Source organism: Saccostrea echinata, unplaced genomic scaffold, assembly GCF_033153115.1.
Source record: "Saccostrea echinata isolate AGI-Se365-2 ecotype Australia unplaced genomic scaffold, CSIRO_AGI_Sech_v1 ptg000001l, whole genome shotgun sequence".
Taxonomy (NCBI): domain Eukaryota; kingdom Metazoa; phylum Mollusca; class Bivalvia; order Ostreida; family Ostreidae; genus Saccostrea; species Saccostrea echinata.
In genome coordinates, this window is record NW_026889750.1 from 6,137,715 (window position 1) to 6,163,913 (window position 26,199).

Below are 26,199 nucleotides of genomic sequence, written 5' to 3' on the forward strand. Positions count from 1 at the left end.
CTACATATTTTAGATTTTTGAAAAATGTATTTCAGTTCCCAAACACCAAAGCAGTCTGAAACCCTTCCGTGTATCTTTGTACATTCTATTCTATTCTTTGTACATGAAAAATGTACATTGTATTAAGTTTTCAAATTTAAAAGTTGCTATGGTATTATGGAGATCGATGCGGTAGATATACAGTGTACAGTTTTTCCCCGATGTCTATTCATCATTTATGTTCATCAATGCATATTTCATAAACCTTAAAGAATAATATTTTATTTAAGTTATGGAAATAATAAATGAACACAACTAATATGGGGGAAAATGCACCAACATTAAAGGTAATTCACACAAATTAATATTTCAGTGTTTTGATTTGTCATACGTTATAAAATATGAAAGAAAGTCATCTACTTGTAGTTCCCTTCTCCTATCTTCTATATTATGAAAAATCGTAATTCAATTATACTATGAGATCCCATAATACATTTCTTATATTACGATATCTTGTAATATTATGGGTTTTCGTAATCTTACGATTTTTTGTAATATTACGATGTTTCGTGATGAAAAGCGTCCTGTTGTACAAAAGAACGAAGTAGAAACAATTACGCCTTGGATCGAATTGAAATTCAGGAAATCAATTTCTATTTCTTATATCAAAAAATATATATATATTTTTTTTTAATTTTTCTAAAGCGTGTAAATAAATTAAACGTAGAAAAAAATATTTGAATATTCTTTTCTCAACTGTTTGGGAACAGTAAACATTTCTTTTTTTTTTTTTTGCATTAGTTGTATTATTTTTTTGTTTTATTTGTTCCCGATACATTAAATTGATAACGAATTGTAGATCTTCGTTAATTGTTCAAATACTCAATTTTATGCCTTTTGTTTTCTTTTTAAAATATGTATACATAAAAAATCCATAGATTAAATGACATTACATGTATTAGAAAATATAAAAAAAAAATAATAATAAAAAATTTTACACATAATATAATTATTCTAACTTTGGCTATTCAATTATCTATACCAGGTATGAACAAAATAATTGATATATCTCTGCAAACAAAAATTAAACATACATGTGTATTACATGTATTTACTTCTTTAGTTGGGTAAATACGATAAATACGATAAAATGCATTATACTAATTTGCAAAGCTTTTTTTATTCTACAAGTTTGAGACCGTTTATCATGCTCAAACAAAGCGAGGGTGATCTTCAATCGATCTTGTTAAGAAATTAGTTTTATTCTTATGTAGACTTTCCAAATAAATGTATAGGCATGTCTTATTCGCATATATTGCTCAAATAAGAGATGTAATAACGTCGTTCGAGTTACTTCCCTCGATTTCTTATGTCGTCGGACAGGGGGTGCGATTTTTACACCGACGGTCGGAAGAAAACGAGGACGGACGGGAAGGATCTATTGGTCAGAATAGTTTAACAACATATCAAACCTTTATAAAAAATTATAAAGAATGCTAGGAAAATTCTTTTAAATGATGTATGATACAAAATATCGACTTACCCTTCATCCATACTACTTTCTTCCGGTGATGCCATGTTGCTTCGCAATATAATCTGACCAAACTGACCGAACGTTATCAGAGCGAATGGAACCAGATACATTGCTGACGTCACTGGCAGCCACCCATGGTGCATCTTTGTTTCTGAGGCGTTTTTGTTTTATATTACGATAATTCGTAATGTAGTTCCCTTCTTTCAGTTATATTACGAAAATTCGTAATTCAGCTATATTATCAAATCTCGTAATACAGTTCTTATATTATGGTTTTTCGTAATATTACGATTTTTCGTAATATTACGAAAATTCGTAATATTACGATATTTCGTAATGGACTGGACTGTGCATGGCTGCTATATTTACATAGTATAATTGACACTTAACAAAATCAATATTGGTATATTTAGTTCATGTATAACAGTAGTATTCGGGGTGCTTTTAAATTATACATGTTCTAAATTTTACACAAAATAACCTGATAATGGTTACATTTTCATGTTTTGCAAGGAAGCAGAAAATTTAAATACTTTTATTCAACGCTTATAAAACCTTCAAAGATTTATGGTTAATCTGACACATAAAGGGTTGATGCTTTATAAATGATATGTACTGGGTAACAAAGCCAACATGGTGTATTCCTAGAAATGATGAAATAGGTATCATATTTCAATAAAAGATCTAGTACATTGGAACATTAGGTTGAAATTTTAGGACATGTTGGTTTAAATTTATTTTCCACCAGAGAGAGAGTGAGTTCAAAATTTCCAAGTACATGGTTTAAGGTCATTAAATATGTAAGAGGAAATGATGACCAAGGAGAATATTTTATTTAAATGATCGAGCTCTTCCAGAATTTTTAAAGAGTTATTATTTGATATAATTCATATTGTTTAAATAACGTACATTGTAAATTTTGATAATGTTAAATGAAAGAAAAATGTATCATGTCAACTGCATCTGTAGTATAATACTATATTTTTGCAAAAAAAAAAAAATACTGAATAATGCAAAGTCTACAGATTCAAGTTATGGTTCGATTAATGTCAATTAAAATACTACATGGTTCAGTGAATTAGGCTAATGTATTCTGAGTTCAGATAACAAGGTAAAAAATAAAATAAATATGTTTCAGTAATGGATTCTGATAATTTATCCTCTAAGTATTTAGAATATTTTTCGATAAAGTTTAATTGTAAATGTGAATCAGGCAATATATTAGAAATACCTCCATGGCCATGGTATGCAGGGTCCCCATCTTCTTTTAAACCTCCCTCCCCAAAACACACTCTTTATATTGGCATCTTAACTTTGAAAAGTGCTGAGCAGGCCTGAGGAATGAAAGTATAGATTTTTAGCTTGAAATTTTCTGTAAAAATAGCCATGAGTTAATAAATATATAAATTTTAATTACTTTAAATTTTTCCCTGCAAGTAAACTCATAAATCATCAATCCCACATGAACTGGTCTGGAAATGACTACAGATCTAATGTAAGGATAACATTATTTAGGTCAGGAGATAACATATAATTATTTTGTATCAATGAATTAAATTATTTAAAAAAAAAAAATCAATAAGCAGAAATTTTAGTGGGGATTCAATTTTGGCAATTTTAGCGAGGATGTTGAGGTCGCTAAAATTGAACAACACTATAACTATTCGATCATTTCAACACTGAAGGCTTAATCGTTACCATTCTAGACATCACAAATTGCTAAAATTATTTCTCGCTAAAATTAACTACCTATTTTTATGGAAAAATCGCTAAATTTACGTCTCGTTAAAAATTCCACTTATACGGATGTACGGTATTTAATTTAGTCAATGTACCTACTCCAACCCCCCCCCCCCCAACACACACTCTTTATATTATACTGGCATCCTAACTTTAAAAAATGCTAAACATGCAGACCTGAAGAATGAAAATATATTAGCTAGCTAGTTCGGTCTTTACCTTGAAATTTTCTGTAAAAAAAAACCATGAGTGAATAAATATATATAAATCTTCCCTGCAAGTAAACTCATAAATCATTAATCCCACATAAACTGGTCTGGAAATGACTACAGATCTAATGTTATGTAAGGATTACATTATTCAGGGAAGGAGATAACATATATTTATTTTGTATCAAAGAATTGATATTAAATCACTTTTTGAAAAAAAAAAAGAAAGGAAAAAAAATTCCAAGAATATCCATAGGCAAATTTATAAGGCTTTAATTTGATTTTTAAATTTGAACATGTTGAAATGTCCATGAAATATTTGTTAAAATAATATTTCATAATTTTAAAATACAAGAAAAAAATTACTACTTTATAAGGTATATAGGGTAAAATATGTTTGTTAATAGAATCAGCCGACACTTAATTGCTTCTCTCCACAGTGTTAACCTATCAATGATTGCATGTGTATGTGAGATGGTCATAATACGTTTTTTCTGTGAACTCAAAGCTCACACTTTCTTCTGTCAACATTTGTGCCAATATATTTAAGTTGTAGAAATTTCATCGATCCATTATAAAGTATGCTGAATTATTATTTAATTTTCATGTATTTTTCAGAATACCACCCTAACATGGAGGAACAGCTGGCCAGAATTCACAGACTGCTTCCAGTTCACTGTGTTGATCTGGGTGGCCAGTGGCTGGCTGTGGATTACCTCCCCTTTTTATATCTATTACTTGACAATACAAAAAGACTGTCCCAACCCTGTAACTCTCAAGTTTGTCACAAAAGTAGTAAGTTAAATTTTTTAAAATTTAGTTTAATTCGATTTTAAAATTAAGTACATTTGCAAATGCCGTAGAGATATGTTTCGGTGGACTTCCAGAAAATATTCATTTCGATACTGAAGCAATGAGGCCCCATTTGTTGAATTGTATAACTAACAGAATTTTCCGTAAATTTCCGTCATCTCTGTGCAAACGACAACAGTCAATAGAGTTTACATATGACATGAAGTTGTTTTGCACGTGCAGGATGCCTGAACATGGATTCATGTTTAATTGTACCAAGTGCCGCCAGTGGTTTCATCCACGATGTCAAAATACGACACTTAATGAAAAACAAATTAGAAAGTCTAAAACAATCAAATGTATGGATTGTAAGAGTTCATAAATGATGTTTATCCTATAAATCTTTGTTATAAAATTTTGTAACTTTTTCTCCGGACAAATAAATTCCGTGCATTGTTTTATTGTTTTATTTTTAATTACAGAACTCACGGAATAATATTCATAATGATAGGTATAATTTTTTAAATGTACGGACAAATTTATCATCCGTGCAAAAACAATCCGTGATTTGTACTATTTTCTATATTTCCGTACATCCGTGATTCCGTGACCTGTCCGTGTTTTGTAAATGGCGTACATACTAATTATCTTGTTTGATTTTATGAATAATTACTATGAATATTTTTATTTTTCAGGTGTTAACTCTATGTTCCCTAACCCCTGTAATTATAGAAATAGTATCGACGGCTCATGATTTGTCAGCATCAGACTCTTATTTGAAAGCCTGGTTGATTGGGCCATGTATAGAAGCAGTTACACTGGTAAGTCTTGGCATTGCTTTGCTTTTATAAATATACATACTTTTAATTAGTCATTTGTGAGAATTGTACACTGAAAAGAACACTTTTTGAAGCTGTTTTAAATGCATAATAAGTATACACATTGCAAAAAATTTGAGACAATTATGAATTTGATTAACAGACTATACTTCCTTAAGAACATAATATTATCTTGGAAATTTTTTTTCTTAAAATTTTTGTAAATTATGAATTCATGGGAATAAATTTTTTTATTGTGATCTTGGACTAATTTTGCCAACCGATATATCAATGTAAACTAATGCATTTTTAATTTTCCTATACAGTATTTAATTTTTGATGTTTTACTTTATAGCTTTTAGTTTTGCTGTACATATTCCTAGAAAGACAGAAAGGATTTGTGACCTCAGGGGTACTGTTCATGTATTGGACCATTAACATTATAACATGTATTATTCCATTCTACCACATGATCATCACAAAGGTAATGCAGTGTACATGTATATAATAGCAAATACTCTCTATCGTAAATGTGTATTATGACTTGTACTGGTAGTTATTTTAGCAGATTTTATCATTTGGTACCTTTATTGCTTTTATTGTTAGATTTGTAGTATGGACATTGATGAAGTACATGTATATGATTTAATCTGAATACAATATGCATCAAAACACGGAAAAATATTTATTCATGATTGCACCTATTGGTCTTTAATTGAACCACTTGTGCAGCAAGTTTCACAACCTTCTTTTAATTTTGAATATTTATGGCTGTAGATGATTCATTTATTGTATTTATGTAGAATATTTCTTATTTGCAAGTATCAGTAGTATCTGACGGATTTCAAATGGATGAATCACAGACTAAAGTTGTTGCAAATAATTTACAGTACTTGCCTAATAACAATCAATTTCTACAAAAGTCTTGTGAAGAATGTTCATTGTATTTGACTTGTAAGGTTTGTCTATCTTTTTTCAGGAATACAAGGATAAGCCTTTGAGTTTTAGTGTCTTTAATGTTTATTTCGGTCTGGCCATTCTTCAGTGGATACTTTACTGTACAGCAGACAAAACCAGCAGACCACAAACAGAGGTATGTACAAGTAGAATGAACTCTTGCAATTCTTCATAGCTTTGTTTAAAAAAAAAAATGACCTCCTTGTCAAAATTATTTGAGTCCAACATATATAACCATACATGTCATCTGATAACAAGGAATATTTATTATGAATGATTACTAATGAAGTGAAAAAGCTACATTTAAATGATTGGTAACTTTACACATGTTCTTTGCAGGCCATTTTGAAATGGCATTGAACAATATACGTTTCATCAGGTTTATATTAGGCTAGTAAAATTTCTGTCATTTGTGATTTCACAGAGAATAAGGAAACATCACTAGACCAGATGCTTTTGTTTCCCAGCTTATCGTTAATTAAGGTTCTATATTACTGAAAAGTAACCTTTTTAAATTTGTATGTATATGCATGGCAGTCGGACGGATTCGATCGCCGGTGGCCAGAGAGCTCAGTTTGTAGAGCAACTGACTGGAGATTCAGGGGGTCTGGGTTCAGATCCTGGTCTGGTCTATCGCATTTTTCTCCTCTCTCAATACATTTGGTGCTGTTACATTTCGGGGGCCAAAGACCTTTAAGGAGGGAGGAATGTGGTGGTCAGACGGGTTCAATCGCCAGTGGCCAGATAGCTCAGTCGATAGAGCACCTGACCGGAGATTCAGGGGGCACGGGTTCGAATCCCAGTCTGGTCTGTCACATTTTTCTCCTCTCCCGTTACATATGAATTTGATTCTCCACAAATTTTGTTGAAGTGTCACATGTGTCAGAATTATTAGCATACAGATTATTGAGGCTAAACTTTACCCCTAAACTTGATCAAAATAAATCTCAAAGAGGAGTATGAACTGGGAAGTTAGCAGGGATAATTGCAAAATGTATTACTTATTGTTTTGGGAATGGTCAGGGGGAAAAGTTTTGATATTTCGGACAGTTCAATATGCTTCGTACTTAGCATTTACCACTGATCACAGGCATGTGATACATTGATCGATGTTGGGAACAATCTGCAACTTTTTCAAGGTTCGTCAGATCTTTTCGTGATATTTATCACTTGTAAACAGGCTAAAACATTGCCAGGTAGTGAGGTTCTAACTTCGGACAATGTTGTTACTTAGGACACGTTACAACTTCGGACTTGTATAAATGAGAAATTGTTTTGCTGCTGTGCCATTTACACGATGGTTGAGCTATAATTACAGCAGGGAACTTCAACTGTTGTGGAGGCATTGAAAATTAAATAATTTTTAAAATATAAACAAATTAGTGCACACATGTATTTACATTAAACTTATTTCAGTGGTATAAAAGGAGTTGCGTATAAGAGATGGATCACACATTTTATTAATTGTTAACATTTAATTTGAAATGATCAACTTCCTGGTTGTGACGTAATGCTATCTTTAAAAAAAAATCAATTTGAAATACATGTATATAAACATTGATTTATAGATAAGGTGTACAATTGCGTGTATTGCATATTGATTTACTAATGTACATACAATGTATATATAAAAATTTTCAAGATAAAGAAAAAAAGGGAGTGTCACAGTAAGAAATTTTAGGAACACTGTAGCTGAATAAACTCTATGCTATTTATGGCAAAGAAAATATTTGTGGCCCCAAGGGCTAGGATTGGGCAGCATAGTTTAAGGAGGGAATATATAGGAAATTAATAATTAAAAAAAGTCGTAGAACCACATTAACATGTTACATACTCATACTTAAATTTGACATCTATTTTACAGAAAGAATGTCCAGAGCTTCGTGCATCATTTTTATCCCGAATAACGTTTTGGTGGATAAACAGGTCACAATAAATTGAAAGAAAATTCAGTAATTTCAAGATGTTAAGAATAATCTCAAATTCACTTCACTTTTATTATTATTAATCGTTTCACATTCTGTGTCTGTTAACAGTTTGATGATTTCTGGCTACAAAACACCGGTGACAGAGGATATATTTTCATTAAATCCAAGAGAACAGTCCAAAAGTGTCATACCAAGATTTGAGGCTAAATGGGAGAGAGAAAAGGACAAATTTAAGCAAGAACAAAAAAATAAGTAAGAGAATTAACATCTGTTATACATGTAGATGAGATCTTTTAAAATTTTCAAAATCATTTCCAATAAAATGTAAGATAGATAACAAGATTTCTCTTGTGTACTGAGTAGAAAATGAAGCATGAAAAAAAAAATTGCCAAAGAAAAAATGAGAGTCATACAAGTAGAACATGCAGCTAATTTTAAATTTTACATACAGTTTAGATTTAACATTTAATTAGAATTATCTCCCTTTCCAGAAAATCCCTGACAGTTTCTGTTGTGCCAGGTTCCACCACTGTGACTCAGCAGTCAAGTCACTATACCAGCATACAGGAGGAAACGTCAGAGAAATCACCACTTCTGCCTAAAAGTGAAGCAGAAAAATCAAAGAAAGAAACAAATGTTCCAGGCCCCTCTCTGTTAAAAGTGCTCTTTAAAACGTTTGGATGGGAACTGCTCCATGCACAGATTTTCAAGCTTTTTTATGATGTTCTTGTTTTTGTTCTTCCTCAACTTTTGAAGTAAGTGTAATCAGAAGTTACCTAAAAACTTACTTGGTATACAAAATATCTATTATTTAGTGATTATGAACCTAAATGTATGTATGACATTTATGATTATGTATAATCCAAACAGGGTCTAAATTGTCAAATTACAATGAAAATATCCTCATTTAGTATTAATTCAAATTTGACAAAATCATTGCCTTTTAGACAAAGGTTAGATGCTTTAGGGCTCTTAAATTTTACAACGTGGAGTAAATAGGGAGAAAAAATTTCCCACATAACGGTAATACTGTAAGCATACTTTTTTCCGCATGGAATTAATTTACTCTATGTACACAGTCACAATTTTTTCTACGAAAATTCGTCAAGAGAGTACTCAAAATTCATTTAGGACACATCAGGCTAATTCAAGAGATTTGTGTAATTTTCTATTTGTGCATCGTACAGAAATCGTGATTCTATGGAATCATGACCCCATGGAAAACAAGGCCCAAGGGCTTTAATGGTCACCTGAGTACAATACAACAATTTAGAGGATCCAAAAGCAAGAAAAATAGTATGACTTGCATCAACAAAATAATTGGTCTAGTATCTATCTGTCCTCCATTTATCACTATTACCATGCAGACTATTTAACAAAATGTCTATTTTTTAACCCCATATTATTACTTCTCACATTGGCCTCTCTTGGCCTTTGAAGAACAATTAAAAAAGATAAGTTATTTTTGTCTCAGTTTTATTCATCTATTATTTCCAAGTCTACCTGATCATTAAAATTATGAAAGTACTTTTTGTATTATACAATATATATTCTTGCATAATTCTCTTATTCTATTAAGCATTCAAACACATTATTTACAGTGATTTATTATCAAAGGTGAATGGCAAAGGGGAATAACTCCTCTCAGCAGAATACAAGTTAATAGAGCACTGGCCAGGACCAGAACACTTGACCGAATGGTCCAGGTGTTCAAAATTCTGGTAAAAATACCCTTGCATACTAAAACTTTTCTCTGTTTGCCTCAAATATGCCAAGAAGCATAGAAGATTTTCAAAGAAATGCATTTTTACTATATCATTAAATAAATAAAGCCCCATCCTTACACCAGAACATCTTACCCATTGGCCATTAACTCACAATTTTGGAATAAGCACCCTTGCTCATCATAACTATACACTTGTTTTTTTGCTTTATAACCAGTAGTAGAAAAGAATATTTTGAAACAAATTATGCATTTTCACTATATAATCAATAGAGCCCCCCCCCCCCCCATCACCAGAACCCCTGACCCTAGGGCAATGAATTTCACAGTTTTGGAAGAGGCATTCTTCCTTATCATAACCATGCATTTCCTTTGTTTGAAAGAGAAGAAAATTTTGAAAGACTTTATGCATTTTCCCTATATAATCAATAGAGCCCCGCCCTAACACCTGAACCCCTGACCCAGGGGCCACGAAATTCACAAATTTGGAAGAGGCTCTCTTGCGCATTATAACTATGTACTTAGTTAGTTTATTTAATACCCAGGAGCAGAGAAAAAGAGTTTCCAAGAATTAAGGCATTTTCACTATATAATCAATAGAGCCCCACCCTAACACCTGAACCCCCCTGACCCTGGGGCCATGAAATTCACAATTTTGGAAGAGGCACTCTTGCTCATCATAACTATGTACTTAGTTAGTTTATTTAATACCCAGGAGCAGAGAAGAAGATTTTCAAAGAAATAATGCACTTTCACTGTATGATCTACCGGTATATAGCCCCACCTTGGGGCCAGAACCCCTGACCCTGGGGCCATGAATTTCACAATTTTGGTAGAGGGCTCAATGCTTATTACAATGATGCCAACAGTTTGACTGCTTGATGTCCAGGAGTAAAGAAGAAGATTTTTAAAGATTGCATTAATTTTGGTGGTTTTAGCCCCACCCCTCAGGCCCCAGGGGGGCAGGAACCATGAAATTCACAATTTTCACAACACCCATAGATGCTATATTCCAAATTTGGTTGAAATTGGTTAAATGATTTCAGAGAAGAAGCTAAAAATGTTCAAATGTTAACGCAGTGACTCAGGTGACCTAAAAAGTATGTTTGCAGTACTAAAAATAAACTCTTTGTGAAACTTTAATTTTTTTTTGTTTCAGGTACCTAATCCAGTTTTCTAAGAATGACCCCAATGACACCACATGGAGGGAAAACTGGAAAGGCTATGTGTTGGCGGCCGGCTTTTTCCTGACCGTGCTTCTGCAGTCTGTTTTCTTCCATCAGCTATTCTACTGGAGTGTGGCATTAGGACTCAGAATCAGGGCTTGTTTAGTGTCAGCTGTGTATAAAAAGGTAAGGGAAGCTCTTTTTTGTTGCATGTTTTACAAGATGGCAGATTTCTTTAAAAGCTGTCCTTTCTGTGGTTGCCTAAGCTGGAGGGTATAAGGGTGGAGTGGGGTACTTGTCTTTATAAAGTGTTTTATTATACTGCTTCAACAGTGGGGAAGGGTGCTTAGCTTTAATTTTTTCTTATGCAAGCTGTGAGTTTAAAAGAATCTGGAAAATATTTTAAATATAAATGAAGATCTAATTTCTGATTTCTTCAATATTTTAGGCTTTAACAATGAACAACGAAGCAAGAAAGGGTTCAACTGTGGGTGAAATTGTTAACTTGATGTCAGTGGACACAGAGAATATTCAACATTTGATCCCTTATCTGTGGTCAGCCTGGTCATCTCTGCTGCAGACAGGTGTCGCCCTCTACTTCCTGTATGACACTTTTAAATATGCCATGTTTGCTGGTCTAGGATTCATTATTCTTTTGTTTCCTTTCAATGGATTCATCATGAGTAAAATGCAGACATTGCAGAAAGCCAAGATGAAAGAAAAAGACAACCGTATAAAACTCCTGACAGAAGTTCTGAATGGTATCAAGGTATTATTTCATTATATCCCCCCTCCCCTACCACCAACACCACAAAGTTGTTTGGGTGTACAAGAATCACCATATCTGCCTGTCAAGCATTTTATGAACATTTTTATACCCCCTCCCCCCCATCATCTTGAAAAGCAGGAGATATGTAACACCTGGGGATATCTATCTCTCATTCACAAATCCTCCTATATCACTGAATAAAATTTATTGAGACTTTTAGAATATTTATTATATAGTGTAACTGTGCACCACCTATTTTATATTTTGATCTGCAGCAGATTTTCTATAGCAAAACATGGACACTACGACACTTTCTCTAATATTTGGGTACCCATCTCTTATCTACAACTCCTCCTATACCACTCAGTTTTTGATCTCAGTACTCACAGTACAAGTTTTTTTCTGTAACTTGAAGTTTAAGTTTAAAATTTATTTTAGAAGTGGTTTTAAAACTGAACTAACACTTATGTTGTTTATTGTGATACATGTCTGTATTTAATCTTCATCTTATGGTTCAATTACTGTAAAAGCAGAAATCTTTGTTGGGGATTTAATTTTGTTTATTTGTTGTTAACAATCATCAACAAAAAAAAATCCTGCACAAAATTTTATATGACTATAAATTGAGTAGGGCTACTTTCAAAACAATGAAATTTTAGTGCCCACAAAATCTTTTAGATGACAAATCAACGAAATGTTATCCACATGAAAATTTATGCTTCTACAGTATCTCTTTCATTGACTGGTTGGGATGTTGCATCTGACCGACTATATTTCGGTGACTTAATTTGTCCACAGCAGCGTTAAGTTAGATGATGTATATGTGCTGTGTTTTGTCTGTGACCAGCATAAGTACTAGCCTATAAGATCATATTAGTCATTTAATTAGTTGATTTATTTCTTATTGAGGGAGTATACTTCATTTACAAGTAATTGCTCTACAGAAACGTGAACATTTCTTACATTCTTTATTTGAATTTAAATATTTACATACACTGCACGTAATATTTAATTATTTCTTAAGATTAGCACTTATGCATATCATATTCTTTGGTAGGATTGGTTCACACTTGTAGAACATGCACTGTATAATCATGCAAACCTATCATTTTTCTTTTACATGTAGATTCTGAAATTATATGCCTGGGAAATGTCCTTCAAAGAGAAGATAGAGGCTATTCGTAATGTGGAATTAAGCATCTTAAAAAAGGAGAGCATGATTGGTCTCTTCTTCTGGCTATCCTGGATATTGGCTCCATATATGGTAAACACAACACCCTTCAATAATGCGTTGTTGTACATGTAAATTGCAACATGTACATTCATGTATTCATGTATGGTTTAAATTAACATGCCATTTTTGAGAACTCATTAAGGGAATGAAGGACACATGGTCACATGACTCTGTTTAACTACGTCATAGTCTCCGTTTATATAAGTGCAAAACGTGTAAAGCATCTGTTCTTGTATAATTTTTTGACAATTTTTAATCTTAAATTAGCATCTTATATTAAAAAAATAAAAAAGTTTTAACATTCTTGTAAACAATAACAAATTATGAAAAAGATTGATCCACTCCTCTGTTTCCCTAAACTGCGCGTCCAACAAGTCGGTGACGTCATACACGATCTGTTAGTACAGCAAGATCATACTCGGTGAACACAGGGGCGGTATTATTATGTAAAAACAGGTCTTAATCAGTATATGATGAAATATTTTGAGAAACGAGGAACACAAAAATTATTTTTGCATGGCTAATGATGGAAATCTTATGTAGGTATCCTATTTCGCTTATTAAGCTTACGTGTGACGTCATAGTTGGTTTTTCCCGTACTAGAGAAATGTAACATGACCCGTTTTTGTCATGCTTATGTCCTCTTTAACGATGTCCTGTGAAATAATGAGGTCAGCTTCATCATACGAAATTTTTACAGTTAATCAACAATTTGAAGGATTTGCATTTCAACGTAAATTAAAAAATATTGAATGATAGAATTTTGTGTAAATAACGTTTTTTATTGTTCAAGTTGTCTTAAAAAGTGCGTAATTTTCCCTATCCAGATGCAGTGTGATAGTCAAAACTTGCTTTTTCGAACTTTAAATCCTAGTTATACCCTGAAATATTTTAAAAGATACATGTCCACTTTGATATTTTTTATATATGCTTAAAAAATCCCATTATGGACAGAGTAATGAGCCCGGAAACATGGAGAATTAAAACTCCACTTAGATACTGTAGGGCATAGTATTTGTCAATCAATATCTCCAAAATAAGATAAGAAACCTAATGATATAACTGCTTTAAGATATGTGGACATACTTAATTAGAAATATACAAAATATGAAAAAAATTGAATGACAAGTATTTTTTCAGCTCAAGGTCCTTCTCCTCCTTAAAAGCTTATACATGTATTACTGTAAATCAATTTTTATTTGTGAGAACTTTACATTCGCATAATTATGCTAGATCTCCTCGCGAAAATTAATTCTCGTGTTAATTTGTGTAAGTAAAGATTATATAGAACAAAAATCAAATTTTGTGAAAATTATGTCTCGCATATGAATACCAAATTACAATCTCACAAAAATAAGGTGTCAGAAATATATGGTGATCTACAGTAAGTTAAAGTAATAATAAATGTGATCCTGTTGAAATTTCATCTATTTTTCTAGTTATCTTTCATGGTAATGACTTTTTTGCCAGGTTTCAATGCTAACATTCGGTGTTTACGTTTATACCATTGACACACATTTCCTGTCTCCGGAAGTGGCCTTTGTTGGAATTACGCTGCTTAATATTCTACGTTTTGCTGTGAATATGGCCCCATACATAATGACAGAGGTAGTGAAAGCTGTTGTCTCACTCAATAGGCTGAAGAATTTCCTGAACAATCAAGACCTGGACCCTGAGTGTGTATCACACAGTCGTATGGGAGGTATCTTATTGATTGATTACCGTTTTTTCTTTTACAATAATGTTTAGAGTAACATTGAAGTAAACACAAATATATACAATGTAATTACATTGTATTTGACTGTGTGTGTTGCATGAAATGTATATGGTTAGGGTTTGGTTTCAGATGATGCAATAACCATAAATCAAGGCAGCTTTATGTGGGATCCTGAAGTTGGTGAATGCTTGAAAAAGTAAGATTAAAAATGCAGTCACTTTATACAGACTTCCTCTTCATTCATGAATACAAACTGTATGATAAAAAGACATACATGTATTAGGCACAAACAGTGCTATCAAATTTATATATATTTTTTTCCAAATGTGCAGCACCTTATTTTTGATAGTGTTTCTAGACATCTTTGATCGTTTTCCAGCATTGATCTGACTGTTGAAGAGGGCAGTCTAGTGGCCATAGTAGGACAGGTGGGATCAGGAAAATCATCCATACTGTCGGCCATATTGGGAGAAATGATCAAGGTCAAAGGTCAAGTTAATGTCAGGGTAAGGGAATTTGAATTGAACAAAACCGAGAGATCCCAATATTTTTTGGTCTATTTGAAATTGCTTTATGTGGTCACTGTAATTGTTTAAAAAGTTTGACACGGACACTTATGACCCTCTTTACAACAGGGTACTGTGGCGTACGTTCCCCAACAAGCCTGGATTCAGAACAACAGTGTGCAAAACAACATTTTATTCAGTCGGCCGATGAGATCTGCTTTCTACCAGAAAGTTATCAAAGAGTGTGCTCTACAGCCAGACATTGATATACTGCCATCTGGGGACCAGACAGAAATAGGAGAAAATGTAGGTTATTTTTCTGTGACTTGATGACTTGTGATTTAAATTGTTTCCAGATATATATTTTTGTCAAATTCATTAAAATGAAAGATCAGTAATTCATCAAAATTTTAAAATCTTTATCTCTATTGTAAGAAGTTTGGTGTGTTACATGTGAGAAACATTCAGTTTAATTTTGATGCAAGAAAAATATTTGGAATTTTCTTCAGGGAGTTAATCTTAGTGGTGGACAAAAGCAGAGGGTGAGTTTGGCCAGAGCTGTATACCATGACACAGACATCTATCTTCTAGATGATCCTCTGTCTGCTGTAGATTCCCATGTTGGCAAACATTTGTTTGATGAAGTCATTGGAAATACAGGGATGCTCAAAAACAAGGTGAACATATATAAAGAGGACCCCAAGAGAAAGATTGCCATTTTTTTTCTATTAAGCACTGAATGAATATGATTGAATTATATTGCCAAGTGCTCCAGATTCTGTATTATGTATTTTTTTTTCAAGATATTCATTCCATCTGGTGTACATCTACCTCTTATCATGTGTATGTTTAATCATCAGAATCAAATGACACAGTTTTGAAGTTTTGATATTCTTATGCATCGAATCATGACTTAGATATTAATGTATGATGAAGTGACTACAAATATTTGTAGACAAGAGTATTGGTCACTCATGGAATACACTGGCTGCCAAAAGTAGACAAGATTGTCGTGTTGGTTAATGGCAGTGTATCAGAGGTTGGGACATATGAGGAGCTAGTGGACCATGCTGGACCATTTGCCGAGTTCCTCAGCACGTACCTCACTGCTGACAAAGAGAAAGAGGAAACTGAGGAGGATCCAGAAGGTGGGATTTTATGTGCTAAAAGTGTCTACATGTAAATAGGAATTGTAGGATTTTAAGGTTTATGTATTTGGAAAAGTGCTTATCTTGTCTTATAAAGTTTTCTTTGCATGCATTTGTTTTGAATCTTGGGTAGATATTGTTGATTGTGGTGTGTCTACTTGTTTGACAGTAAAAAATTATGTGCTAAGTATTAGTCTTAGTACAGTAGATTTTACAAACTCAATAAAGATTTATAAACATAATGTCATAAACAGATATAGAAAGTATAGCTTTCCAGGTTTCTCTTGTGTGAGTTCATCACTCGAAAATATTCAATCTGAGGGCAGAGATGTGAATGGTATGGAGTGTTTATGGTAATAGTTTGTACACATCACAATTAAAGCTAACAATATTACTTATCAGTAGGGATGGCAATTGAATACAGAAATGCTAATCGGTTAACCACAAGACATTCCGACCGATTAACCGGTTAATCGTATCAAACTAAACATTTTCTTGACTATTTTTCAAGTAGCTCTATTCCTATAAGCACAAGAAGACTTAAAAAAGATGTTAGAAGTTAAAAACATTCTATTTGTCTTTATTCTTGATCAGAAAACTACATGCATATATTTTTTATTTCAATAGACAAGAAAAAATTCAGGAAACCATGAAACATGCCTGAGAAATCATGGATAATTTTCCAAGCGGATGGCACACAAGTTCATCATTGTCACCAAAATCAAAACTAAGTCTAAACTGTATCACTTAATTTATGATGCTTGTTTTATAATTTAATTTGATAGATAACTGCAAAAGATATACATACCAATTCACAGTGCTCAACGTTGATTAAATTATCATTAATGAATAACGGTACACCAGGATTAACGACATGGTGTTTTAACAGTAATTTACACATCACAGACTGACCGATTACCTCCGCAATTTTTATCTGGAGAGCCATAACTATCACCAAATCAGCTTAAATAGATATTTGAAAATCTAAATTATCAACGTTTTAAGCAAGGATTTCTTTTTTAAAAATGAATTTTAAGAAGATTGCGTTCAATTTTACAAATATTTTAATTTTTTTTTGACTAATCGATTACAGATTTTCTAACCGATTGCCATCGTTCCCATCAAATAATCGGTTGACCGGTTAAAAATTGACATCCCTACTTATTAGGTTTGTTACTGACTGTCTACAGAAATATATTGGGTTGATCAATTTCATAGACATCGAGGTGGAGCTGAGCCATCTATGAAATTGATCCACCCGATTTACTTCTGTAGACAGTCAATAACAAACCTAATACATGTATGTGGTTCATTTTTATAAGGATTATAGTTTGAGACACATAAACACAAGACAGGCCTGTATCAACCCCAGTTTATCAAGGGGGGGGGGGGGGGGGCAGCCAAAAATAATTGACAAACAAGAGAAAAATAATTGACAAAACTTGGGAGGTGGTAGGATCTTCCTCTAAATTTTTGGAAATTTTTTAGGCAATTACATGGCACTGACACACCTTCCTCCTTACTGCAAGAAAAAGTGTGTCTGTGTGTGTGTGTGGGGGGGGGGGGGGGGCGGAAGGGTTGCACAGCACTTAAATAATACAGAATCTAAAGCAAAAGAATATTCTTAAGACAATGGGAGCCCTCATCGACCCCCTAGTACCACAGACAGGCCTGCAAGAAGAGATGATCAAGATCATGGAATTCAACATATTTAAATTGTCTAAATTTAATGTCCCTTCATCTCGACTATCAAGTCCTGTCCAATATCATTCAGTCAAACTCTTCAAAATCATCAATCTCACCTTCTGCTGCCATTAGTTATCTTTGAGGTACCTCTGTTTACTTTAAATAATTTGTTTCTGTTTATGCCTAGTCCTAATTTTAAATGCTTGTCCCTGGTTTGAGCAAATCTCAAAGTTACCATCACTTGTGATGCAAACATAACAAATCTGACATCAAAGTTGTTTCCTTAATAAATGATTTCCAATATCATAATGTAAATGCAAATCATTTACCATATTGCGAGATATTCTCACCTACTGGACATAAAAATATAGCTGGCAGTCACGTGTTGGGTTTAAACCAATGAATGTGCGACATTTCAATCCAAGGGAAAATAAAATGTAATTGCACATCAATATAATTTTTTTTAAAGTTGCACAGTGTTGTAGTTCAACCAAGTCAGCCTCACATTGGCTCACATACTTTTACCAACTTTTTCCATGGTAACTATACAATAAATGATGAGACTAGTGGCCTTGTGTTTTTTTTTTTACACAAGCGTAACATATTTGTACACTGTAATTTACACATGCAATAACCAGATGTTATATTTTACAGATTAAAATACCGGTAATTTGTAAAGATATAAGAAAGATAAAATTTGAAAATACTTTTATACAAGAAGTAATACTGCAACATTATTGTGGTCCTAGAATCAGAATTTTTTCTTTCCCTCTCTTTAAAAAAGTATCAAAAATACTCTGAATCAATTAAAAAAATACTCAAAGAATCTTTATTTATTAAAAAATAGTGTGTTTTCTTCTGACGAAATAATTCATATTTTTTTTCAAATTTTTACTAGTGCGAGAAGCCAAGGAGAAAATCCTACAGCGACTGATATCGGTGACATCAGTAACGTCGGATGAGGACGGTGATGGCAGAAGGTTTTCAGAGAATATAATCTTTATCAATATTTTATAATTTATTATAAGTTAGAACTTTAAAAATGTGTTGCTCATCTCGGTAAAGATTTATTTATATTTTGATGGACACTAATTGTTTATGTCAGTGCTATGCAGTATTGAAACACTTAACTAAACATTTATCAAGCTTGACTCCATTTTGGCCTGTTTGTTATAATGCTTAACGTCCAGCTTGATAAAATCTAACCAACTCCCATAAAGCTATTTGTATAACCTATAATTTCATTTCTTAATTATGAAAAAATCCTACTCTTGATGGAACTATTTCCTAAAAGTAAACAATAAACAAATATTAAAACTGCATGGATAAAATGCATTCTTCACAGGGAAAAGGTTACTTTATTATGCAGATTTTTCATTGTGTATTAAAAAAACTTTGTCAATGAAAAAAAAGCTCTTGCACTGCATGGCTATTTGTTTTGACAAAATTAAATCCATTCTTTATTCTTCTTATCTCTCCCCCCCCCCCCCCCCCCCCCAAAAAAAAATAAAAAAGTAAATCTACAAAAGATATTGAAGAATTTTAATTGAGGATTTCAAATTTTTTCAGGGTGTCGGAGTCTGAAAGTGAAAAAAAGACTTTGCTTCGTCAGCGTAGTGTGAAACAGAAAGACGAGAAAACGGTGGAGAAAAAGAATAAACCTACAGAGACCCACAAACTTATAGAAGAGGAAAAAGCTGAAATAGGCAGTGTAAGTATTCAGTACCCTTCTCTGTGAAAAAAAATGTAAGAACTAAGTTTTCATGATTTTTATAGTTTGCATCAAATGTCTTGATAACTCGAAGGAATTTTTAAAATACGAAATATACATGTAAAACACTGAGATTATTAAAGGTCTCACAAAACATCTAGAAGCAATAATGTAGCTTTCATAATTTTTTGACATTCTCCCACAAAAAACAAAACCAAAAAAAAAAAAAAAAAAAAAAAAAAAAAAAAAAAATTGGAGAGGACTTTATCATTGCAGCTTCAAGAATTTCCTGAAGAGAAGATTTTTTTTATTTAATTAATGAAAACTAAGACTTTCCTCAAGGAAGTATGACATCTGGTTAGAATGATACATGTAACTCTTGGATTGAAATCTATGAAATTTTCATCTTCAAAAATAATTTAGTCAAATTTGGCCCTATTTGATAATGTTAGATCTGCTTACATTTAAGAAATGAGGTAACATTTTAAAACTTTTATCGGGATGTAAATACCTGTTGGTCATGTGATCAAATCCCATAAAGCCTGAGGGCTTTATGGTAGATTTGATCACTGCCAACCCGTACTTACATCCCGATAAAACTTTAAATTATACCTTATTACTTGTATTTACATTTGAGATTGATTTACAATGTATATTATGTACTAAAGTTTTAAACCCATAAAATGATTTAATTTTTTTCCAAACTTCAACAGTTTAAATTTAGTGTGTTGAACTCGTCTACCGCTTATGACGTCACTGTGAAATTATGTCAATTGTTTATGACTGAACAATGAATTAAAGAACATGTGACGAACTTATTTTTACACAGTAGTAAATACACCTTGCTTAGATAGTGTTATAAAAGGGAAAATATTTGCAAATGTAAATATTATAGATTTATTTCCATTTCATGTTTGAAAATTATCTTAATAACTTCCTTAAAATGATTCATTCAGCAGAGGGTCGATCTCCCTTAAGAAAAGAGCTAGACTTATATAATGACAATCAAATTGTCAATTTAAAAGATACCTATCTCATAAATGCCTATTTTCTGTTTTCAGGTGAAGCTAAGTGTGTTTTTAGAGTATGCACGAGCCTTAGGAATGCCTTATTTCATACTATATATAGTGCTGTATATTATTTTCATTGCCGTCAATATATTTTCCACGACTTGGGTAAGTTATTGGACAGAGGATGCCACTCTGAAGAATTCCTCCGTCTTCGGGAACAGTTCACTGCGCAGGGAGAGGAACGACTTCTACTTTGGTATTTATGGTGGCTTGGGAGCAGCACAGGGTAATTGTCAAAAGCATGATAATAGTTGGAAAAAAAATTAATAATTTGTTTATAGAAAACTAGTAATTGTACAAGCTTTCAAAATAAGTACCCTATATCTCATGTTATTTGCAAAAACTTTATTTTAGTTAAATTAATTGAGACTGTTTCTTCTTAAATTCGTATTGAATATGCAACAAAACCAAAATTTATGAAAAAATTTTCTTGCTTATAAATATCAAATAATTAACTTATTCAAATAGTTGTCTCAAAAAATGTAGCGATCAGTATACTGAAAAAAGAAAAACACACTTAAATCTTAGAATTTCATCATATGAAGGATATTTTATTGAATAAAATAGATATTTTGTTTTATCTTTTCAGCTGCATTCATAGTAATCATACAGTTCGTCTTTGTGATCCGCACCATTATAGCCTCAAGGACTCTCCACCAGAAAATGCTGTTCAACATTGTGCGCTCACCCATGTCCTTCTTTGATACGACCCCTGTGGGTCGCATAGTAAATAGATTCTCTGACGACATCAGCACCATTGATGGAGAGTTGCCTAATACATTTTTTATGTTTGCGGACAGCCTATTGATGGTTTTGGGAGCATTAATCGTCATCTCATTCAGTACCCCAATATTTATGACTGTTATCCTGCCTTTGGGGATTCTTTACTTTCTGGCACAGGTATACATATCTTGGCATAAATGAACTTTGATTTTTTTTTATCATGGCTCCTTTAGTACATGTAAACAGCAATTTTTTCCCCAATTCCTTGAATTACCAAGACATACAAAATGCAAATACTGCATTCATAGCCATCATTCATGAAAACAAACTTTCATAATTTTCTCCAATGCTTGTGAAATTATTGGAGGTTTGAGTTACACAAATATTTGCAATGGAATGTTAATTTCCAGTTCTTCTTTTACTTGAAAAATCCCAAGGTAAAGTCTGAAATGTTCTTAGTATCTAAATGCCCAGTGTACTTTATCTTTGTGGAGTAGCTATGATTAAAAGTCAAATATTCACATCAAAATAAATTTGAATGTATTCAAATCAGAAGTTTTAAATTATGGACTGGTCATAATTTGTAACATTGCACACAGACATTTATAGCGGTAAATATATACCTTCTTCCTTTGAGTAGGGAGACAAAATACTTCAGTTCTTAGACACATAGAATCATACATGTTTGTGCTCCAAGATTCTGATAAGGATATCATTTTTATGCACAGAGAATTCATTGAGCTTTTTCAAAAGGCTGATGAATTCTACTTTAATTTTGCAGAGATTTTACATTGCAACCTCCCGTCAGCTAAAACGATTAGAGTCCAAGACACGTTCTCCTATCTACAGCCATTTTGGTGAGACCGTCACTGGAGCAAGTGTGATCCGAGCCTTTGGGTTACAGAACGAGTTTATTCTCGAGTCCCAAAAACGAGTAGACAAAAACCAGGTGTTCACCTTTGCCAGCAACACTGCTAATAGGTGAAGCATTATTGGCAGCATTGCTTGTTAAACAGTTTTCAAAAAAAAAAAAATTGTAAAAACTTTCTTTAAAGCACTTATTATTAATAGACATCTTCTAATTGTTGCAGGGTACTTTTTATCCTGAAAATAACTTCCAAATTAGGTCAGGTGATCTTGTTTTCAAATTTATTCTGTAATAGCAACCTTGATACAAAAATGTTGGTTCGAATTCAGTATATACTTATTATTCAATTATGGAACCTTGAAAGAGTCCTATATTGTTATTTTGCATCACATCCTCCCTGTGCCACGAATGGGTAATTTGTGCCATATCATATGCATTAAATCTTTTATATAGAAACCATAGAATTCTTATAAAACAAGCCAGTAGGGTGACCTATTATTATGGAGACTTTCATTGTAGATGGCTTGGATTCAGGTTGGAGCTCCTGGGAAATTTTGTAGTTCTGGCAGCAGCCATCTTTGCTGTTCTGGCCAGAGATACAATACAGGGAGGAATAGTCGGACTTTCAATTTCATATGCTCTACAGGTAAGGCATCATCAATTTACTCCAAATAGTCTGGATCAACCAGAGACTCTTTTGTCAATGACTTGATCCACTTCAGAAAGAGTTTTGTATCATTTGTAGAAACTTTTTTTTGTTACCAGTAGGGGGTACATGTACAACATCTTGATGAAAAAAATGTGTTTTTCTGGGGTAATGCAATTTATTTGTGTATGGTACATGTATCAAGCTCTTTTTGTTGATACAGTAGAAAAGATGGATTTTCTTAGACTATCCTATAACATTGAAATACAGTAAAACTTTCTCTAATCAGGAACCACTGGTTCCAAAGAAATTGGCCAGATTAGATAACATTCCAGATTAGATAACATTTTAAAAAATGAATTTGCTGAAAAATACTTAAAGTTTACATTGTATTAGGCAAAATTTTGGATTATACAACATCATGATTAGACAAGTTTCACTGTATTTTCATAATGTCCCCTCATTTTACTGATGACACTCATTGATTACATTCTCCTGAAATTGACTTGTAGGTCACTGACAATCTAAACTGGTTTGTGAGGATGATCTCGGAGCTGGAGACTAATGTTGTAGCTGTGGAGAGGGTATCAGAATACACTAAGACACCAACAGAGGTACAGATCAAATGTGGAAAGTTGCATACAGCCATTTACTTTTCATATTATACAAAACTGTTGAATTCAGTCACTTTGCAGATCATTTTCGAAAGTTTAACTACTCTTTTGTTTGGTATTTTTTTTAAAAGTGATTGAAGTTAATAAAATGATTACATGTATGTTAATGCTAAATGGAAATATTTCACTTCAACTGCAATCATGAAGTCAGATTTTCACTTGAATATTCTATGTGCATCAGTGTTGATAAAAGAATTTGTTAAACAGGCTGACCTCATTAACCCCTATCATCGACCTTCACATGATTGGCCGACAAAAGGTGTTGTGGAGTTCAGAAACTACTCCACTAGGTACAGAAGTGGCCTTGACCTGGTACTGAAAAATGTCAACTTCAAGGTCAATGTCTCAGAAAAGGTAACATTTTACTTCAATCTACATATTGCTTTTTATTTCTAATAATGAGGAAAATTGAAAATAATTTTATATTGAAAACAAATGTTTATTAAAAGAAAATTGTATGTTAATTATTAAAAAAAGTACACAAATGGGTCAATTTTAGCAGTTTGAAAATAGACTGAAAGGCCTTCTCAGGAAACAATCCTAACAGAATAGCCAAAAATATTTCAAAACTTATAATTATCCTAACAATGAAAATGTACTAAGTTTTACAAAGTATCAACGACTCCTTGAAAAAAACTTTTCAAGAGCAGTGAATGTTAATTGAATGTTAAGCTTTGTACTTTGGACTTTAGGTTGGAATTGTGGGAAGAACAGGAGCTGGAAAGTCTTCCTTGACCTTGGCACTTTTCCGGTTAATTGAACCAACATCCGGTTCTATTATCATTGATAAAGAAAATCTTTCTCACATGGGTTTGCATGACTCCAGGTCACGATTAACAATACTTCCACAGGTACTTCTTGACTGCCATCTTATTTTAGTTTTATTTTGTCTTGTAATCATATATCATGTACAAGCAACTGATTGTAGTGACCTTTCCTTTTGGGTTTCATTGTTATGTTGATTAGATAAATATATATAATAATTTTTGAAGTCTCTATTCTTTCTCTTGTAAACTAAACTTACCGGTACAGTACATGTAAATGTTCATTATCTGTGCTTGGTCTGTTAGGACCCAGTATTATTTTCTGGGAGCCTTAGAATGAACTTGGACCCAATGAGTCGATACACTGACCAAACATTATGGGAGGCCCTGGAGCATGCCCATCTGAAGGACTTTGTCCAGACACTACCCACTGGCCTGGAGTACGACTGCGGAGAAGGGGGGCAGAATCTCAGGTGCAAAAAACATTAAAATTATAATTATTGAATTATATGAAGTGGTATTTTAATAACTGTAAATTAAATTTTATGTCTCAGAAACTTTTCGAGATAAAGTTTCAATACCAATTAAATATATGTACAATGAAATTAAAATAAGGTTACGTTGGTCATACAGGATTGTTGATTATTAAGTCTTGTAAAGAAATAGGTTGTATTTATTTGGATATTGTATTCATGAAGAGAGACAATGTATAAATATTGCTTGATTTTATTCTGAGATTTGATTGATTGTAGTGTTGGACAGAAGCAGCTTCTCTGTTTGGCTCGAGCACTCTTACGCAAGACCAAAATTCTGATTCTGGATGAAGCTACAGCAGCAGTTGACATGGAAACAGATGAACTCATCCAGAATACCATCAAACAAGAGTTCCGTGATTGCACAGTTCTGACCATCGCACATCGTCTGAACACAGTTATAGATTATGACAGGTACAAAGTTACAGCAAACAATTAATCATCAATGGTTATAATTGCTCAAATTATATTAATATATTTGCCAGTGCATTTTTATGCTTAAAATGATATTAATGGTTCCCAAAACACCCAATTTTTCAAAAATGACACACATTCTGAGAATATTGCATTTAAGCATTACTAGTCCCCTACTGGCAAGTGTAATCTGGTTCCCCTTAAAAATTAGAAAGGCCATAATTTAATCAAAAATCATGAAGGGGAACAAAATGCAAACTTGATCTATAACTCATTATGGTTGACAAACATCCCAAAAATAAGCTCAGTATCTGCAAACTTGTAGGAAAAAAATGGGAAAAAGTGGGAAATCTGGTTTCCCTGTAAAATTTAAAAAGGAAGTAATTATGTCAAAAATCATCAAAGCAAAATTAAATGCAAACTTAATCTGTAACTCATCAAGGTACACTCATGTACCCAAAATCGGCTCAGTATCTCAACACTTGAGAAAATTACCATCTATATCCATTTTTTTTTTTAGATTTCAATTTCAATTTTATGTATTCTCATCAAACGCCATATACTAATACAAATTTTCATGTTGCATTACTTATATACCTTGGGCATGGAATTCATGTCTTATGGACATATTACTAGTTAGATAAGCAATATTATTTCTTGTTAATGTGGTATTTTATGATATAACTTTTAAATAAATGTTTGGAATAATATTAATTAAAGTTGAATACAGTAATTAAGGTAAGAGAACAAAAAAGGTAAGAATCAGTGGATATCATCAATTTGTTGAATGACTGACATGAAAAAAATAGTAAAACACCTGCTTCCAAAACAAAAAAATAAAACAAAAAACAAAAACAAAAACAAGCATTCTGAGAGTATTGCATTAGCAA

The 26,199-nt window shown here is 32.6% G+C and overlaps 1 protein-coding gene across 1 annotated transcript in view; it reads left to right on the top strand.

The window, feature by feature from the left end:
* Positions 1-26,199, top strand: part of LOC133184268 (multidrug resistance-associated protein 1-like) — a 47,862-nt gene that overhangs the window by 15,971 nt on the left and 5,692 nt on the right. The window contains exons 2-28 of the mRNA XM_061319247.1: positions 4,081-4,257; positions 4,950-5,075; positions 5,428-5,556; positions 6,052-6,165; positions 7,894-7,955; positions 8,066-8,209; positions 8,449-8,712; positions 10,840-11,032; positions 11,295-11,615; positions 12,742-12,879; positions 14,320-14,551; positions 14,696-14,762; positions 14,946-15,072; positions 15,202-15,378; positions 15,582-15,749; positions 16,028-16,220; positions 18,805-18,886; positions 19,476-19,617; positions 20,679-20,913; positions 21,277-21,587; positions 22,192-22,391; positions 22,798-22,924; positions 23,437-23,538; positions 23,806-23,952; positions 24,291-24,449; positions 24,669-24,835; positions 25,115-25,309. Of these exons, the coding sequence (XP_061175231.1) occupies positions 4,081-4,257; positions 4,950-5,075; positions 5,428-5,556; positions 6,052-6,165; positions 7,894-7,955; positions 8,066-8,209; positions 8,449-8,712; positions 10,840-11,032; positions 11,295-11,615; positions 12,742-12,879; positions 14,320-14,551; positions 14,696-14,762; positions 14,946-15,072; positions 15,202-15,378; positions 15,582-15,749; positions 16,028-16,220; positions 18,805-18,886; positions 19,476-19,617; positions 20,679-20,913; positions 21,277-21,587; positions 22,192-22,391; positions 22,798-22,924; positions 23,437-23,538; positions 23,806-23,952; positions 24,291-24,449; positions 24,669-24,835; positions 25,115-25,309 (4,499 nt within the window). The remainder of the gene's footprint in view (positions 1-4,080; positions 4,258-4,949; positions 5,076-5,427; positions 5,557-6,051; positions 6,166-7,893; positions 7,956-8,065; positions 8,210-8,448; positions 8,713-10,839; positions 11,033-11,294; positions 11,616-12,741; positions 12,880-14,319; positions 14,552-14,695; positions 14,763-14,945; positions 15,073-15,201; positions 15,379-15,581; positions 15,750-16,027; positions 16,221-18,804; positions 18,887-19,475; positions 19,618-20,678; positions 20,914-21,276; positions 21,588-22,191; positions 22,392-22,797; positions 22,925-23,436; positions 23,539-23,805; positions 23,953-24,290; positions 24,450-24,668; positions 24,836-25,114; positions 25,310-26,199) is intronic.